The 16,468-nt window shown below is 39.0% G+C and overlaps 4 protein-coding genes across 4 annotated transcripts; 1 reads left to right on the top strand and 3 right to left on the bottom strand.

Annotated features, from left to right (window-relative positions):
• The first annotated feature begins 521 nt into the window (after nucleotides 1-521).
• Nucleotides 522-2,465, top strand: LOC143361628 (mitochondrial 2-oxoglutarate/malate carrier protein). Its single transcript, XM_076801195.1, has 6 exons — nucleotides 522-592; nucleotides 712-921; nucleotides 1,097-1,230; nucleotides 1,397-1,567; nucleotides 2,088-2,187; nucleotides 2,261-2,465. Exons 1-6 carry the CDS (start codon nucleotides 522-524, stop codon nucleotides 2,463-2,465), a joined length of 891 nt encoding a protein of 296 aa, XP_076657310.1.
• Nucleotides 2,466-3,058: 593 nt separating this feature from the next.
• On the bottom strand, nucleotides 3,059-5,141 carry LOC143361623 (mitochondrial 2-oxoglutarate/malate carrier protein). The gene is made up of 6 exons (XM_076801183.1): nucleotides 5,068-5,141; nucleotides 4,727-4,942; nucleotides 4,227-4,363; nucleotides 3,958-4,128; nucleotides 3,696-3,795; nucleotides 3,059-3,257 (listed from the first exon to the last, which is right to left on the bottom strand). Exons 1-6 carry the CDS (start codon nucleotides 5,139-5,141, stop codon nucleotides 3,059-3,061), a joined length of 897 nt encoding a protein of 298 aa, XP_076657298.1.
• A 445-nt stretch (nucleotides 5,142-5,586) lies between these two features.
• LOC143358921 (uncharacterized) lies at nucleotides 5,587-8,456 on the bottom strand. The gene is made up of 8 exons (XM_076796461.1): nucleotides 8,294-8,456; nucleotides 7,624-7,818; nucleotides 7,337-7,521; nucleotides 7,145-7,265; nucleotides 6,764-6,971; nucleotides 6,276-6,604; nucleotides 6,029-6,196; nucleotides 5,587-5,926 (listed from the first exon to the last, which is right to left on the bottom strand). The coding sequence occupies exons 1-8, from the start codon at nucleotides 8,417-8,419 to the stop codon at nucleotides 5,789-5,791; spliced, it is 1,470 nt and encodes a 489-aa protein (XP_076652576.1). The 5' UTR covers nucleotides 8,420-8,456; the 3' UTR covers nucleotides 5,587-5,788.
• Nucleotides 8,457-12,228: 3,772 nt separating this feature from the next.
• On the bottom strand, nucleotides 12,229-14,589 carry LOC143359025 (enhancer of split m7 protein). The gene is made up of 2 exons (XM_076796643.1): nucleotides 13,903-14,589; nucleotides 12,229-13,720 (listed from the first exon to the last, which is right to left on the bottom strand). The coding sequence occupies exons 1-2, from the start codon at nucleotides 13,975-13,977 to the stop codon at nucleotides 13,172-13,174; spliced, it is 624 nt and encodes a 207-aa protein (XP_076652758.1). The 5' UTR covers nucleotides 13,978-14,589; the 3' UTR covers nucleotides 12,229-13,171.
• Between the last annotated feature and the right edge of the window lie 1,879 nt (nucleotides 14,590-16,468).

The following is a 16,468-nucleotide window of genomic DNA, read 5'->3' as shown; positions in this document are numbered from 1 at the left end:
AGTTATTTTTGACATAGTTCAAAATAAGTTAATTTTTAACATAGTTAAGAATATATTCGCGGGGTATACCCCGCGTTAGTGGTGATAATTCCGCGACGTTTATTATCCAGGCCTTGGCGACATATATAGAGAAATCAGTGTACTTAAAAATAGGGGGAAGCAAACACTGCTGTTACGAAACAAATTTATTTCCGAGATTTCTCACTCCAAACATCGCTTGTTATTATTTGAACGAATGTTGTTAAAGAAGCTGTATAATAAATAATCGTTAGTTTTTCGAGGGTAGATTTCTCCACTGAAATCTTCCAGAACAGACACTGAAAAGAAATGAAACGAGAAAAAAATATTTTGTAGATACAAAAATTGCTGTGTTCAGTAGTAATCCAACACGAGTATGTAACATGGACCCAATGAAGGTTAAAATGCAAGTTGGATTTTTGAAATTGTATTAGCGTTGTTTTCATATTGCTATTAGGATTGTTTTCAAATTGTACGAAGTATAAAAATCAAAATATGATTCGATGTCACTGCTATCCAATACAGACAAGAGAGTGCCCACTTTCGTCAACTTCATCATTGGCGGAGTGTCCGGGTAAAATGATAATTAAACCTTCATTCCAGTCGTGGATAATTAATATGTCTTGGCGGTGCTGTTATGTGAAAAATCGAAAAAAGAAGAACTAGAAAATGAAAACGTATTATTTGCAATAGGTGCGTGGGGCAGACCACAACGCATCCCTTCGATGTTACCAAAGTACGAATGCAGATCTCGAAGGCTTCCCTCGGTGCATCGGTGCAAGAAACTTTTCGGACAGTCGGACCACGTGGGTTTTACGTCGGCTGGACTGCTGGTGTGCTCCGGCAATTGACATACAGCACAGCTAGACTCGGAATGTACACTAGTTTATATGATTTTTGCCAGTGAGTGCATACAATATCCTTTTTATATCGTTTACTTTATTTATATAGATTACTGAAATACTCATTGATAACTCAACAACTATTTTCGAACATACAAAAGTTTAAGGGGAGTGCGCATGTTTGTTGTACCTGTGCAGTCGCTGTAGAATCACATTAATTCGTTAATGCAATTTAGACGACATTTTGGGAGCGTGAATTTCCCAACAATGATCGGTATCGGAACGATTTCCGGCGTTGTGGGTTCGTTTGTTGGAACTCCAACTGATTTGGTTTTAGTACGCATGATAGCAGACATGAAATTACCTCCTGGTGAGTTAATAATATTTTTATAATTTTTTGTTTATAATGCCACTGTTATATAATTTATTGCAATAATAGCATAGCAGAATCAATAGACAGTTCAATTGTGTAGGACCTATTCTTAATCGGGCAAACTTTTGAAAAAAGGTGTATAAACCGAAGGACCAATTTTTAGAGAAGCGATGGAATTATAGAAATGGCTTTTCCGGATTAATCCAGATCGCAAAGAAAGACGGCGTGACTTCACTATGGCGGGGAGCTGTGCCAACTATGGTTAGGGGAGGCGTTGTCAACGGAACGCAATTGAGCACATACAGCAGGGCCAAATTAATGTTGTTGGACACAGGTATTCCTGAAACTGAAAATCAACCAATAACGCAAAACAAGCATTGAAATAATTCAAACATATTATTTTCAACAGATTGAGATTATTAAGAAGGGTAATTAATGTCCACGTAGCTCTTCTCGCAATTAATGCAAACCATTTTTATTTTGTCTATTTAGAATTTTGTCTGGGACATTTTATTTCAGGGACACAATAGATTTTTCTTTAAACATGAAAATAATCTTTGATGGTTCAGTGGGTTCATGTATCAAATTATATTCTCTATATTTAACGTAGACTGCGGATTTTATGCATTTATGACAAAAATGGGTGAGGACGATTTAATGCAGTGGACATATTAAAAAGATTTAAGGACATCCGCGTATTGGATTTAGCTTAATAAACTAATTAAAATAAGAAGAAAATTTTTACTTTCGCTTCTGTGTCTAGCAATTAATGCAAACATTTTTTATTTTGCATAAAGATCCGCAGTCTAATTATTAGTATGACAAAATACGTTTCTGTATCTTGATAATTGCAGGCCATTTCGAGGATGGTGTTTTATTGCAATTTTGTGCTGCTATGATATCCGGACTAATGACGTGTGTAACTTCGCTTCCCATGGATGTAGCTAAAACTAGGTACTGTTATACTAATTGAGAACGTAGTTATGAATCATTAATGTTATTCTATATGAATAATTGTGTTCAATAGAATACAAAATTGGACCGGGCCAACAAAACCTCCGAATGTCTTTGCCACCATAATCGATATAGTGCAGAAAGAGGGGGTGAAATCGCTATGGCGAGGATTTTTACCTTATTACGCTCGAGCTGCGCCTAATACTGTATTCACAATGATAAGTGTTGAACAGCTACATAATTTGTACATACATATATTCTGGCAGCGTGAGGAATGAATTTTATATATTATTGCCGCTTGGGGAATAAAAATTTTATATATTTTTTGAAGTGCGATGATTTTCTTGCATTCTTGTATTTGTAAATTTAATACTAACGAGAAGTCAAAAGTTTTCATAGTTGATTATTTGAGGACTAGAATTTAATTTTTCCAAAAATCGTATAAAATACCCCATTGTACTCGAATTGCGACTCTGTGAATTATCACATAATAATTTAAGACAATTTTTAGATTAATAAAGTTTGTACTCAATAAATTGCTAAAAATTTGGCGTGGTGTTTTTGCAATTTCGTAAGCATGAAATGATAAGAATCATGTATAATGAAACTATTGTAGATTGGTAAATTAATTATATTCGTAGAGAAACATTTGAGTATGTAGGTACATATACATATATTCTTGGATTATATCCACAATTTTTGATTTATTGCACATTTCGGGGGATGTGAACAGTTTTGTACAGTGGTATTTACTTTAAAAAATTTTCAGTTCGTCATTTACCGTCTCACTCGAGTTTCAATACGTTTCCGTGACGACGTAGCGCTTGAATATTCTATTTAAACCGTCGCACATATTTGTTTATTTAAGCACTCAATTCTCTGCTAAATACTGCCTGTACAGCTTCACAATCTGTTCATTAATTATCAACGTTAAAACTGTGTGTGGCCCTATTCTGCAGTAAGTCGGCAAGAATCCCTTCCACAATGCTGTTACTCCTTCCGTTTTTATTATCGACAACAACACCGTTAACATGCCTGGCGGTTTTCCCGTACTCTTCAAGTTTTGTATTCTGAAATTGAAACGACGCTAGGGTAAAGAGCCCAATTACTGTGGGGGATACCATATACTGTTGCTATATTAATTATACTTATTTTAAAAGCATAATGAATATTAAAAAAGGGTTATTAAATTTTTTTCACTAAAATCACTAAATCACAATTTCACTAAATCAGTCAATATTATGTAACTCTTTTTTAATATTCATTATGCTTTAAAAATAAGTATAATTAATATAGGCACAGTAATTGGTACCCCCCACAGGAATTGAATCCCTTATCCTATTTACCCTATTTTTCCGGGCTCCTTATTCGTTAATATCTAAGAATTAAATTTTAGCGAATTAGAGGCAAACAGTTAGAGACTTTGTTCAGCAACTTCGAAAGCATGTATGTATAATAGTTTGTAATATACAAACAATATATTTATACGTAAACTGATGTAGTTTTACCTCGTTTTAGCTATGTCGAACGGCATGCTATTGAAGGTGGTGAGAAATCCGGACAGCATGGACGCAAGGAAATGCAGTTTTAGACCGTCTTCCATTTGCACTGCACAACAAATATTTTCAAATTTATATTATATCTTGCATTACATCGTGCAACGCAAAAAAAAACAACCAATTCTCGCCAATGTTACTTACAGCAATGTTTACAGAAAATATGGAAAGTGTTTTCTAATTAACATATATAGTAATACAGTTTTTATCATACATTTTGAAGCTATGAAAAACTTGGCCTGGCTGTACGTTGCAAGCTGAGATATATTAACAACAACAGCTCGTCCCATTGTCGCCACGCTTCCTCTCCAAAGCGCTGTGACGCCTTCGTCCCTAACTATTATAGCAAACGCGTGGAACACATTCTTGTAATTTCTTCGTTGGTCTACGCGAAACGAAAACGCATCGAGGAATTAAAACAGATAGCTGATTGTTAGGAGCTCAGGGATGTGTGCAACATTAAGAAAGTGACAATGCGGAAACCTTTTGGTAGTCTGCCATCAGCAGTCATTCTTACAAGAGCAACTTCCGCCGGCGTACCAACGAATGCCCCCATGGATCCTGCTGTGGCTGCCATCAATGACAGTATACCGAAATTAGGTTTACCAGTGTGTGTTTGTCTAACGATTTGAAATAGAAATTAACGGAAATATAAACAATTCTTATATTTCGGTACTATTACGCGTCGTAATAATAATGTGATTCACAATCAGTCAGGTGGTAATACCAAATATTAATTATTAAAATACATATTTAATCCTCCGACAGCAGTGTCCGGGTCTACTTTGACTCGGAGTATCAAACTTGTCTTTCGATTAGTTAATTTATAGCGATCGCATTAAATGAATAGTTGTCATCTTCAGAAAAATCGAAATTTCACAATATATTCAAATAAATTGATGGTTCGATGATTAAACAACGTAAATCAGTGCTACTATATATTTTACGTTAAAAAGTCACAGTAAATTCGATTTGCAACTTGCCTCCAATATTCTTGCAGTTGATTATAAATACCAAGTCTTACAGTAGTGTACGTTGCCTGCCGCACAAGACCGGCGCTTAGTCCAGAATAGAATCGGAGCAGCCCTTCATTTTTTATTATAGAACCTATCACAGTACCAATCGAAGTCTTCCCTTCTTGGAGTTGAATCCGATTTTTAATTACATCCATAGGATGCACCACGCAAGTTGCAGCCATGCTAGGAAATTTTAATGGAAATTTAATAGCACACGGTTGCCGTATCTCTTAGTTAATTGCTATGGTCTGTTCCTTAATTAATCGTTGTTCAGGGAAATATTAATTTTATAACATTATGCTAAGTACCCAGAAAGTCCTGCGTTCAGGAAGGTGAACACCGGTGACAGTCGCTGCGGTGGCTTCTTCTCTGGTTCGCTCATATCTGCTTAATTCGAACAGACATAGACTTTCCGAACCGCCGCGTTTTCGTCTCGTATTTTTCAGTTAGATCAACACGCACATGTAAAAATGTCGACCATACAATTTCCTCGAAATATAATTTCCTCGCAATAATAATTTGAACCTGAGATTGTACACATGAGCGGGTACATTGATTACAAAAGTAGTTAACCTAATGCACTAAAAGGCATAATCTGTGGCGTTCACTTCACATTGCAACGATTGTATATTGATTCGAAAAATGAGTGATACAGAAGAGGGTTTTCTCCCATTGGAGATATTCTTTTTTTTTTTTTTTTGAAACGCCGCTGGCACGGAACGCGTTCAATTGAAAGTAGAGATTGAATTGATTGATTTTTAAACTTTTATTGTACGATATTTTGTATACATATTTGTAAATTCTATAAACGTATAAACTCTGCAGACTAATCAACCGTAAAAAGCATAGTTTTGTCATACACTATTATCAGTATTATCACTTGCACATAATCTATGCGAGTTCTTTGGGATACTGAATAGAATTCACTTTAAAGAGCAAGCGTAGATATTCCTTGATTTATATAAAAAATTTCAGCGATAATTTCTGTCGGTGAAATTTTAATCAATGTTTTCTCGGTTTTATTGCTCCTTATAAATAACAAATTTGTTCCTCCGGAACGAACTTTGTACAAACACGAAGGCGACTTTGCCTTCTTTTCGGCCCAGTTGCTGTTACCGTTTCCACTTTTTTCCTTAATGGTACCAGACCCATCTCCTTTTTACATTCCTAAAATGATTAACATTCGCGTAACAACACGATTATATTATTATAAATTATCTTGCGTAACTAGTTGGAGAAAAATGCAATAATCCATATTTCGTCCCATACCTCCACAGCTTTGAGAATCGGGTACAGAGGTCGCACATTTCTCGATTCATCGATCACTTCGTTCGCGTAATCGATGACTCTCTGGTTCTCCTTTTCGACGACTTCCGTCAAGTCTCCAGCTTTCTCTTCTAAAATCTGCTCCTGTTGTCGTTCAAGTTCCTTCTGACTCTACAAACAGACCATCGATTACAGTGATTTAGGAGAAGCGAATTCATACTACCGACGCTCTTCAATTCGAATCACTCACGACACATCTCCGCAACGAGTTTCCGTACTCCATCTTTTTATCCCATTGTGCGCGTTGCTCTTTCAGCTCCCAGTCCTCGTTGTATTCCACCCTTTTGAATCTCTGCAGCATTTCCCAATCATTCAGATCCTTCGCCTTCCGAAATTGCTCCAATTTCGCGTGCGCCGTTTCTTTTCGAAGATCCTGCAACTGCTTCCGCATACGGTCCTCGCGATCCTTTCGATTCCTCTCCTTCTCTTTGTACAACGCCTCCTGCTCCTCCGTGGCTTTCTCGAAGATTTTGTTCTCCAGTTCTTCCGTCGAGTGCATGAACATCTGATGCTTCTCCGCTAAATGGAAAAACCAAATACCGCTTATTACTAAAAAAAAAGTCGTGAAATTTTATTCGTCTACTTGGAGCTTGTGGAGCCAGTCAAAGAATCAGTCCGTACGCGATTGATACGGCAATTAATGTGTTAAATAATTTAATGTAAAACGATCAGAATTACCTATGGCTCGAGCTTTCAGCTCAACGTTCTGTTTCCTTTTCAACGGAATTTCCTTGTGCATCTTATTGATTCGTGTCCTGGCATTCTGATACGCTTCGATCGCTCGATCCTCGAACTCTTCTTCCTGCTTGAGCTTCAGATCGAACCGTTTCTTCTCTTCGATGGCGTCTCTGAAGAATTGCTTCAGCTTCTGCTTCTTATTCAGCAACTGCAAATGCATATCAGTAAGATATGTATAACATTCTGATGTTATAACAATTTTTCTGTGACATTTATCATGATGGACATATTCCATTTTTTCTGTGACGTTTTTTCACATTTGTTTCAACAGAATCTTATATTGAAGTGGTAGCGCGAATGCGAATAAGCAGAGATACGAACTTCCTGTTCCTCGTGCTCCTTTATATCCTGCAGATATTTGGTTATATTGATTTGATCCTGTTTCCCAGTCTCGAATTCTTCAGTCTTCTTCTCGTTCGCGTTCCTCTCGTTTTCTTCGATCCTACGGTCGCCGGTGAACTTTATCGTACAAACATTGCGCAGGAACTTCCGTTCAAACATTTCCGAACTTACTGTTCTCTTAATCCACTAGCATACTTTCTCTGCTTCTCGAGTTGTTGTCTCGCTTTTTCTCGTTCCTCCTCCTCGTACTTTGCTACGTCAGACTTCATCAAATTCACATACCTCTCCTCTTCTTCTTGATCCATGCGTTTAATGGTTTCTTGAAACTTCACTTGAGCGTCCAGCTCTCTGTAGCACTGCCAAACAAATTTTTAATCGCTTCACATTCAATCGGTACGGAACAGTACATACTTACTGTTTAGTTCTGTACTGAACTATACCAATACCATACGAATTACCTCAGAAACCACTAGAGCTCGATTAATGCGCCTGCACATTGGTTTTCTATACAGAATTAACCTTTTAGCTTGTCTTATTATTTCTGCTTTTTCGGCTGCCTTCTTCTCAGCAGACTCCTTCACGAATCTTTCCCTTTCTTCCTCTTCCTGCTTCTTCTTCGCTAATATTTCTTCTATTCTTTTCTTCTTGATGTTCTGGCAAGTGAATACGTTTGTAAAAATATTCGTATTCGCGCAATTCTAAAACCATTTGGTTTCCACAACTTATGCCACACAAAATAACATTATTTCAAATCGAAACTATGCAATAACAAATGAATAACATATTAAAATAAACTGTTGTCGATAACGGTTGCACAATAATAAGACTGCTTCCTGATTAATTTATCAAACGAAGCAATTAGTTATTACTGTTTCATAGCCACTCTTAAAAAACATTTCATAAAAAAAAATGTGATTCAGATGGTTTAGATAGAATTTGTTAAACAGAAGACGTGTATTACCAGTATATAAGATCACGATCGTTTATTAACAAATTGATTAACACAGTTAATACTGTTAATCCAGCTTTGGGATATTAAAATGTTGAACAAGAATTATAAGACAGTTCTACATTAATTAGTTAAGTTTACATATTGCAACAAGATTGCTGTAAAAAATATGACTATACCTCTACGGCGGTGGTAAACTTTTTTGGATTATTCTTTTTATTTTTTGCATTAGCGTTTTCTTTTTTCTCCGGATTATTTTCGACTTTTAATACCCCCTGTGACTCTATTGCAGGTAGTAGATCCATACAACCTGTCGATTTCTGTTTGGGAAGAGTAATGAAGAAATAGTATAATCAAAATTAGTACGGTGTAAATAATATAAAGCAGTGAGCAAGCGATGTGAAATATAAGTATAGTGAGCAATATGGCTGCCGACAATGCAACGTTCAAGTTTCGTATACTGATTTGCAAATAAAGTACATTTACTGTATAAGAAATATTCGAAGCAGGCGTAAAATACAGTTATAAAATACGTTTATTATGTAGAAAAATTTGTATGAAATTTAATATTCTTGAACGAAGATAAATATGCACTGTAAGTATAATAATATGCGGACAATGTACCTTTAAACTAGAGGAAGATTGTATCGATTCTTTCGAAAGCGATATGTCATGGATTGAATCTTCCGAACTTGTAGAAGTTTGGGAAGTTTTCGACTTTTTATCATTTTCGCTGATTTTTTTAGTTTTACCAATCTGTTCGAAAAATGAAGAAAATTATTCTTTTCACGAAAATGTAATACGTATCACTGTATGTCACTATTTATATCACTGTACGTTACTGTGAATAACAAATATACAAAATTTTGTGAATTTTTAACAATTCGAAAGATTTCTTAATAAAAATATATATGTATGTGTCACAGAGATTGGATAAAAACTATTACATGCTTCAGTGGATTTTTCATGGCTTGATATCATGCCAGTAATTGGACAGTTTTAGTATGCACTAACAATATGATTCTTTAATAATAATACTAATTGTCTACTTGTACGTGTACAACATGCTGCAAAAACCAGAACGGATATGATGAACCGTGTGATTTCGTTTCTTAATGACATTGCGGGTAACTTTAGGTAGAATCGTTGTCTTGGAAACTGGATTCGTACGATCGATTAGCCGCATGAAAGAATATACTACCGTTCTTTTTCGAAAGATAGATTTGTGCAACACAAATTTCAGCATGAATAATATTAAATGAAGTTGTCAAAAAATGTAAGAAAAAACATACATACTTTCAGGTCTACAAAAATTATTTATATACAAAAAAAGTGAAATAATATTTTTCCTATAATTCTATATTTATACATCGCAATCGGGTTTAGGAAATAGAAATGAAATGTGAGCTTATAATAAAATTTGAATGTATATGTAACAATAAATCTTTTAATAGTTCAATACAATTTTACTACACGTTACATATTCGTAATACATTTATAACAATTCATTATTACGTTCTACGAAATTCTTTAGCGTGTGTATAAAATTTAGCACATTACATAATTAGATTTATGTATATATTATATCAGTGAAAGATCGCCAAAAAATAATAAAATATATTTAAAATTATCCTGCTTAAGTTACAAATTTATTATTTTTGAGAAAATGAAAAAAGTGCACTTTATTGTGTGATGTAATTCGATTGCATCTGAAATCCTTAATTTTACAAAATAAACTGAAAAATATCCCAAAACATTCATGCATTACAGACGTCTCGTTTTTTTAAATATTTTCTGATAAAATATACCATTGTACTCAGGGGAGTCTACAGAATCATCCTACACAAGAAACATTTGTACATTTTGTTTACAGCTAAGGCAGAAAGCAATTTTAAATTTTAAAATTCAGCCTTCTCGTTAAATTTCTGAAAAACCGAGAGCTATGGCGAGAAACAACTTTCAAATTTGTATCCAGTCCGTTTACAAAATGCAAAATTGGTGCAGAACCTATCAAATTCCATTTTACCGACAAAGACACCGTTACAGTTCCAGTACCTTCCGAAAATCGCCACAAGATGGCCGCGGAGCGTGGTCGTGCACCTGTGATGACAGCACGTGCTACACCTGAGTGGCGGTCTCGATCTCGGAAAAGTGAGTATAATCGTGTTCTAAAGATGTTTCACGGTTTCTGGGGCCTGCCTGGAGTTCGCCCATTGTCGGGGCCGTGCTGTGTTTTGAATTGTGCGCCCAAAATCCGACGAGTGTCAACGTATACCGCGAAATCATCTTCTATTTACTCGACGCTCGCACGTGTGCCGCCAATGTTTCCGCAGTAAATTGTAGATTGATAATTAACCTTGGCAGAGACCCCGTGCTCGTTCATCGAAGACGCTCGTGTCACACAAAATCGTAACGGAACAATATTGTTAGCCCAGATATTTCTTGTTAAACCGTCCAACGGAAAATCAGATATGACTGCGATACTAACCTAACCCTTTACACTCGTACGTCCGAAGTATGGATGCTTAACGAATCCGTTAAATAGAACGCCATAGCACGTAAAACGAATTTTTATCCTGATCTGTCCAATCAATGGCGTTCGTGTAATTTGAGATATATATTTGTTGTTTTGGATGTGATTTTATTTCTAAGTGTGCCATACGCGAATAAAGACGTTAAAAATATCGATTCTAATGGTAGAGATTGCGTACCGATGTCTATCGATTTTAATCTATCCGATATGCATATTTAATATGATGACCTTCGTCAAATTCATAGCAGTGACATTGTTCTTTTCGTTTGATTTCCGCGCATGCTTCCCACCGAATTCAGTATCAGTCTACTGCATTTGCACAGTGCACGCGCACGCTTTTTAGTTGTGCTTTGTAAAAGTGCATCGAGGTGGAAAATTAATTACGCTGTCGCGACAATGACACTCTTTATGTAAATTGTCTTTGTACTTAAATTTCTAGTACATTATTCAATTTGTGTTCGAATTATCTCGTTTTCTACTCGATCACTGTGGCTGCTAGATTCAAATAATTATACGTGACGTGATTTTGGAATTTAAAAAAAAATTTTGAAAAATGTAAACGTACAAACAACTTTTGAAGTAAAATGTGGTAACAGCAAGTACAACGTGTGTTTACAAGATATTGTACAGTTAACAAAAGAAACATAATTTCTTGAAAAACAGGAAATTAGTCAATGAACAGAAAGTAATTAAATAATCAATTGTTTAAAATATTTATGGGGTTATCGTGATATAGAAAATAATTATTGTCGCATATCAAGTATATTAATTTACTGGCGATTTATTAGTGACATTTCTCCGAGTTGTTTAAATACAATACTTTGAAAATTAAACAAATAAATGGATTTCATTATTCTTGCAGTTTCATCTTATTTTTCTTCAGTATTATTGTGAAATTTGTCTTAATACATCAATAATTGTTTAATTAAAATTTCTCTTGGATGAATTTTAGAAATTTGATATTAAAAATACGAAAATCATTTAGACACGAAAAAATCAAATACTATTTCTGTTTATATAGATGAAAAACAGAGAATGAAAAATTTATAGCTGATTATAATTTATGAAATACCTTGTATCTATGTTGTTATTGCAGAACAATTATTTTTAAAATAACTATTTTTAAATTAAATTGTTTTTTATCTATTTTATAAGCAAAGTTGTGTCTTTCGTAATTTTGTAATGTTTACAAATATCAACATTGAGATCTAGATATTAACAATCACATTTGGAAAAGATTATTTTCAAACAATATACATTGTTAATATCTTTCTTACACGAAGTAGCTGTATATAATATATAAATACTATTACCTTTTCTTTAATTAAAATTAAAATTGTTCCCTTACAGGTGAAGGTGATATGTGGGAGAGGAATGTGTCGATTTAGCTTCGGAAAAGCGTGAAAATGTGAGTACACCTAAAATTTCTCAATTAATACAAGCTCCGAGTGTTCATTTCCAAAAAGTCAAGCAAATAAAAATCTCAAGCAATCTATATTGTATCACGACGAGACTCAAACTGTTAATTAACAATTTGGTCTGGAACGCATTAGTATAGGGTGAATAGGTGAGCATAGGGTGAAAAGACAGAGGGCAAGATTGATCAATGAAACATGTTTATTAGAAATCTAGTATCGTTTCTCTACGTCTAGAGTAAATATCACAGGTACACGTTTCTCTATCACAAGATTCTCTGCTCGGTCACTAATCTCCCGCCGACAATCCCAGCGGGAGCATAAACATTCTCGTGTCGAGTATAACGCTCTCACATCAGACCGAGGAGATACGTATGTACATTATAACAACATTGTCGGCGCGAAAGAATATTCTTCCTCGCGAAAGGAAGTGTTCATTCTTCGAACGGTCGCTCACCCTCCGGCGATCCTCTCGCGCCAAAATCAGCAAAATAAACTTCTCGATAAAAAGTATGAAATAAAGAATAGATATGTATATCTGTAGAGTGGATTAAAGCTTCAGCCGCGCGACGCTGTTACGCGAGCGTATCGTTATACATCGAGATCCTACGTTTTTCGACTGCCGCGACGACAATCGAGATTCGAATTTACAATAATACAGGCGGACATTACGAAAAGAATCGACATCTCGTTACAACACCCCGCCCCGTACGATGTTTCACTCGTTGAGCAAATTAAAAACAGAAAATCTTAAGTCTATTCCTCTTCGGATCACGAATCCGTATTTGCACACCCCGTGTAGGCGTATTTAATAATAATCCCCGCAGCTTCTCGAGAACGTTTCTTCGCGTTTGCGCGATCGCCCCCGCTTTCGAAGGGGCTCGCGAATCATTTCGCTCGAATCACAGACAAAATTGCAACACCGGTATCGGCTTCCCCGCTCGATGGATACTCTTGGTTGGTGGCCCGACCAGGGTCCGATCATTCTTCTCCGGAGTCTTTTTCAGGGAGTCCGTTCATCCGTTCGTTGGAAAAAGAGAAAAAGAAAAACCTCGATTCTAACCGATTTCCGTCGGGGAGGGCCAGGTTGGTTGGCTTCTTCTCCGTGATTACCACGGTCTCCAGATAGGCTCGTTAGGTTTGGCGACCTGCAGGAGACCTTGGTGTCCTTGAGACATGCTCTCGATTTCCGTTCGGACGGGAGAAGGTTGGCTGGAGGCCGGTGTCAGAGGCATCGAGTATTCGTCGGAGCTGAGATCGCTGCTGGACGATGGAGAGGACTGCGGCGCGGCCACGTGGATGGTCAAAGGGCCAGTTTTGTCCATGGCGTTCAGCTTGTGGCCCAAGTGGGTCATCAGTTTGGTGCCGAGGGCGACGTCCACGCCGGGAGTGGCTGCCAAACAGCGGCTGACTTCGTTGGCGCAATGCGTGTATCCGGCTCTGAAGCGATCGGCGTCGATCACAGGGTTCGCGGAGAGACGCTGCTGCCGTTGCAACTTGTGCAGATGACGCACGGTCTGCTCGAGAATATCGGCCTTCTCGAGCTTCGCGACGTTCTCGCCGTCACAGGCCAGCGCCGTCACCATGAGGTCCTTCAGCTCGTCCAGGCACCGGTTGATGCGCGCTCGGCGTTTCCGTTCGAGCATAGGTTTCATCACCTGTAAATCAAAAATTGAGGGAGCCGTTATAGAGAGGTTGGTTGTTGCCTTCGGGTGACACACAATTCATCGGAAGAACTTTGATGATTCTGACAAGAAGCGCCAGAGAAGAATATATATAATTTTCTCGGATAAGCAACAAGTGGTTGTCGCGAAGAAGGGATTCTAAGGACGACGCTTACCTTTCTGTACTGATAGGTCCTGGAGATGGGCTGCTCCTGCCCGTCGACCATCATGATCTGCTCGTGCATCTGCATGTCGGGTTAATCCTTTTGGCGAGGGTACCTTCTCACACACCGATAACGATATAAACTGCACTTAGAGACGGATGATGATGCACACTTTTCGAATGTCCTTTGGATTGTGTCACAGAGGCGTTACAGGCCTTTTGGAATTTTGTCTAGAGAGCCGTTCACTCGAAAATTCGTTGGAAACGTATCGACTATCTTCCGACGCGTCTCCTGTTCGAACTTGGTGAACGATCACAGTGATTGTGGTGGCTGCACGGCCGTGGCTGAAGCTTATATAGTCAAGGGCCCTTCGGCAGGGTGGGGCAAGGGGCTTTAGCCAGGGTCCCTAGTGGGGGACAGGCCTTCCGTGGGAACGGTCCGTAGAGGTTGGTTCCCAAGCAAGCACACCACCTGTAAGCGGCAGCTGCCAGACACGCGCCCACACCAAGCCATCGTCACCGTTTCTTTGTCCTCGTTGCACCTACCGTTTGAACCCGTATTTCCTACCTCCTCTGATCCTCCTCGGTTAGCCGTGCCACGGTATGCACGGCTTAACGTCTGCCTCTCTTTCTCTCTTTGCTCCTTTCGGCTTGCTATTTCACGAACGTGCGCTCATACGGAAGGACTCCCGATATCGTCGTCCTTTCCTCGGCTCCGGGCCGACAGGGGAGCCGGAGAGAGAGAAACGATCGACGACGACGACCACGATCTGCGGCTCCCTCGTTCCACCTAGTCTTCCTCCTCTTTTTCCATTCTAGTACCCGAAGAGGGTACTCGTGCTACATCTTCTTATCGAGATCCCGTGTCTCCTTCTCTCCCCGGCGTGCCACCATAGTCTCGTCCTTGTCGGAACAGCAGCCCGGTGGAGCGTGCTGGGCACAAGTCCAGCGTTCTCCCGATTGCAATCCCGCTAGTTACACGTTACTGAATCACGGTACGTGTGTCTATGCTGCCAAGCCACCGCGAAACGATACACCGCGCGCGTATATCTCCGCTCGCGAGCGCGAGCGCGCGCGCGCGTGTTCACTCGGCCGCGTTCTCTCTCGCGCGGGCAACCTCTGCTTCCTCTCGTCTCTCCTGTCGCTTCCTCTCCGTAATTGATCAATCATTTTCTGCACGTATTAACCGTCGCGTGAGAAACCCGCCGCAGACGAGGAGACAAGTATCAAGCGATAAAACCCGACGTTCTGAAAAGGATGTGATGAATCCGTCTAATGGTCCGGTCGTTGTCGCGTGGGCGCGGGTCCGCGGCAGCAGCGCTTCCGAACTTAGTAATTAGCCGCCGCCGTTTGTCCCGCCGTCTAATTGCACCTTATTGCTCGAGATGCACGCGCCTGCTCGATTTATATTCGCTGTCTCTTTTTGCCCGGCATCGTTCGTTTCTGCCCGTCGTATTTCACGCTTGCCGGCGAGATTAGAATTTTACTTTACGGCTATCCAGCCCATAGAAATTGCTGCATACGTATTTGTTTGTGCGTGTTTCGTAATAACCGGCGCGCGTGATCCGAATAAATGTTCGCCTCTTGTTTTTATAATGTGATAGTAACCGTTCGAGGAAGACGCCTGTACGCTTCGAAATTGATCACTAGACAAAATAAGAAGTTCCGAAGTCGGAAGAAATGGTCTTCTTTCGATCGTTTTTTAATACAGTTTTGCTTGTAAATTCATTTTTCAAGCTCAGATTGTTAGCACTTCCGTGCATTATTATTGTTCGTTCTCTGGATTTCGCAAGAATGTGTTAAAAAGCAATTCCGAGTCCACAGTGTATCAAAAATGAGAGTAAGGTGTTGCATCGTTTTTCAAAAATTTTCCTGCATTCCTGTTAACAATGTTGATTTCGATCTCATAGTTTTCGTCTTCGGCAATTTCATCCGCTAAAAACTCTACAGCCCGCGTCCGAAACAGCCTATTGAAGAAAGCATCACTCTCCGGCCAGAGTACGTACACTGTCCCGGTTTTGTGATCATTCTGTTGCCGAAAAGAAGAGGGAGACGACGAGGAAAAAAGAGACGCGACTTCGCAAAGCCAGTGGCACACGCGATCCATTAAAATTAATTTGATTTTTGCCTGCAATTCCAGTGGTCCGAGCGATGCGATCGTGAGCGACCGAAAATGCTTTTCGCGCAGCACGAGTAAACTAATTTGCAACATTAACGCGCCCGCGGATGGCAAGAAGCTTGGGCTTTCAGCGTTGATCAACGGATTGCTACCGAAAATTGGTCGAAAGTGGCCCCCGCAGATGGGATACGATTGGCCCGATTGGAGTTTCATTTCGCGACCGTGGTTCCCCTCGGTTTCAGTGTAGTCATCGTCCCGAATGAATATCTCTGCACGCGTTCACGTGGTACATCCTGCCCGAGGACGCTGGAAGCACTTCCAGATACTAATTTCGCCGAGGCTTTTGCTGAATTATATCCTTGGTGCCCCCCTCCGTACCCCCTCCGTCCCAGCCCTCTCTATCCTTCTCGTTTTCTGCCGGCATTCTCCTTTTTTCTTGTTTTTTTCTCTGCGGCTCGCT

Source organism: Halictus rubicundus, chromosome 1, assembly GCF_050948215.1.
Source record: "Halictus rubicundus isolate RS-2024b chromosome 1, iyHalRubi1_principal, whole genome shotgun sequence".
Taxonomy (NCBI): Eukaryota; Metazoa; Arthropoda; class Insecta; order Hymenoptera; family Halictidae; genus Halictus; species Halictus rubicundus.
This window is presented reverse-complemented; position numbering and strand designations above follow the sequence as displayed.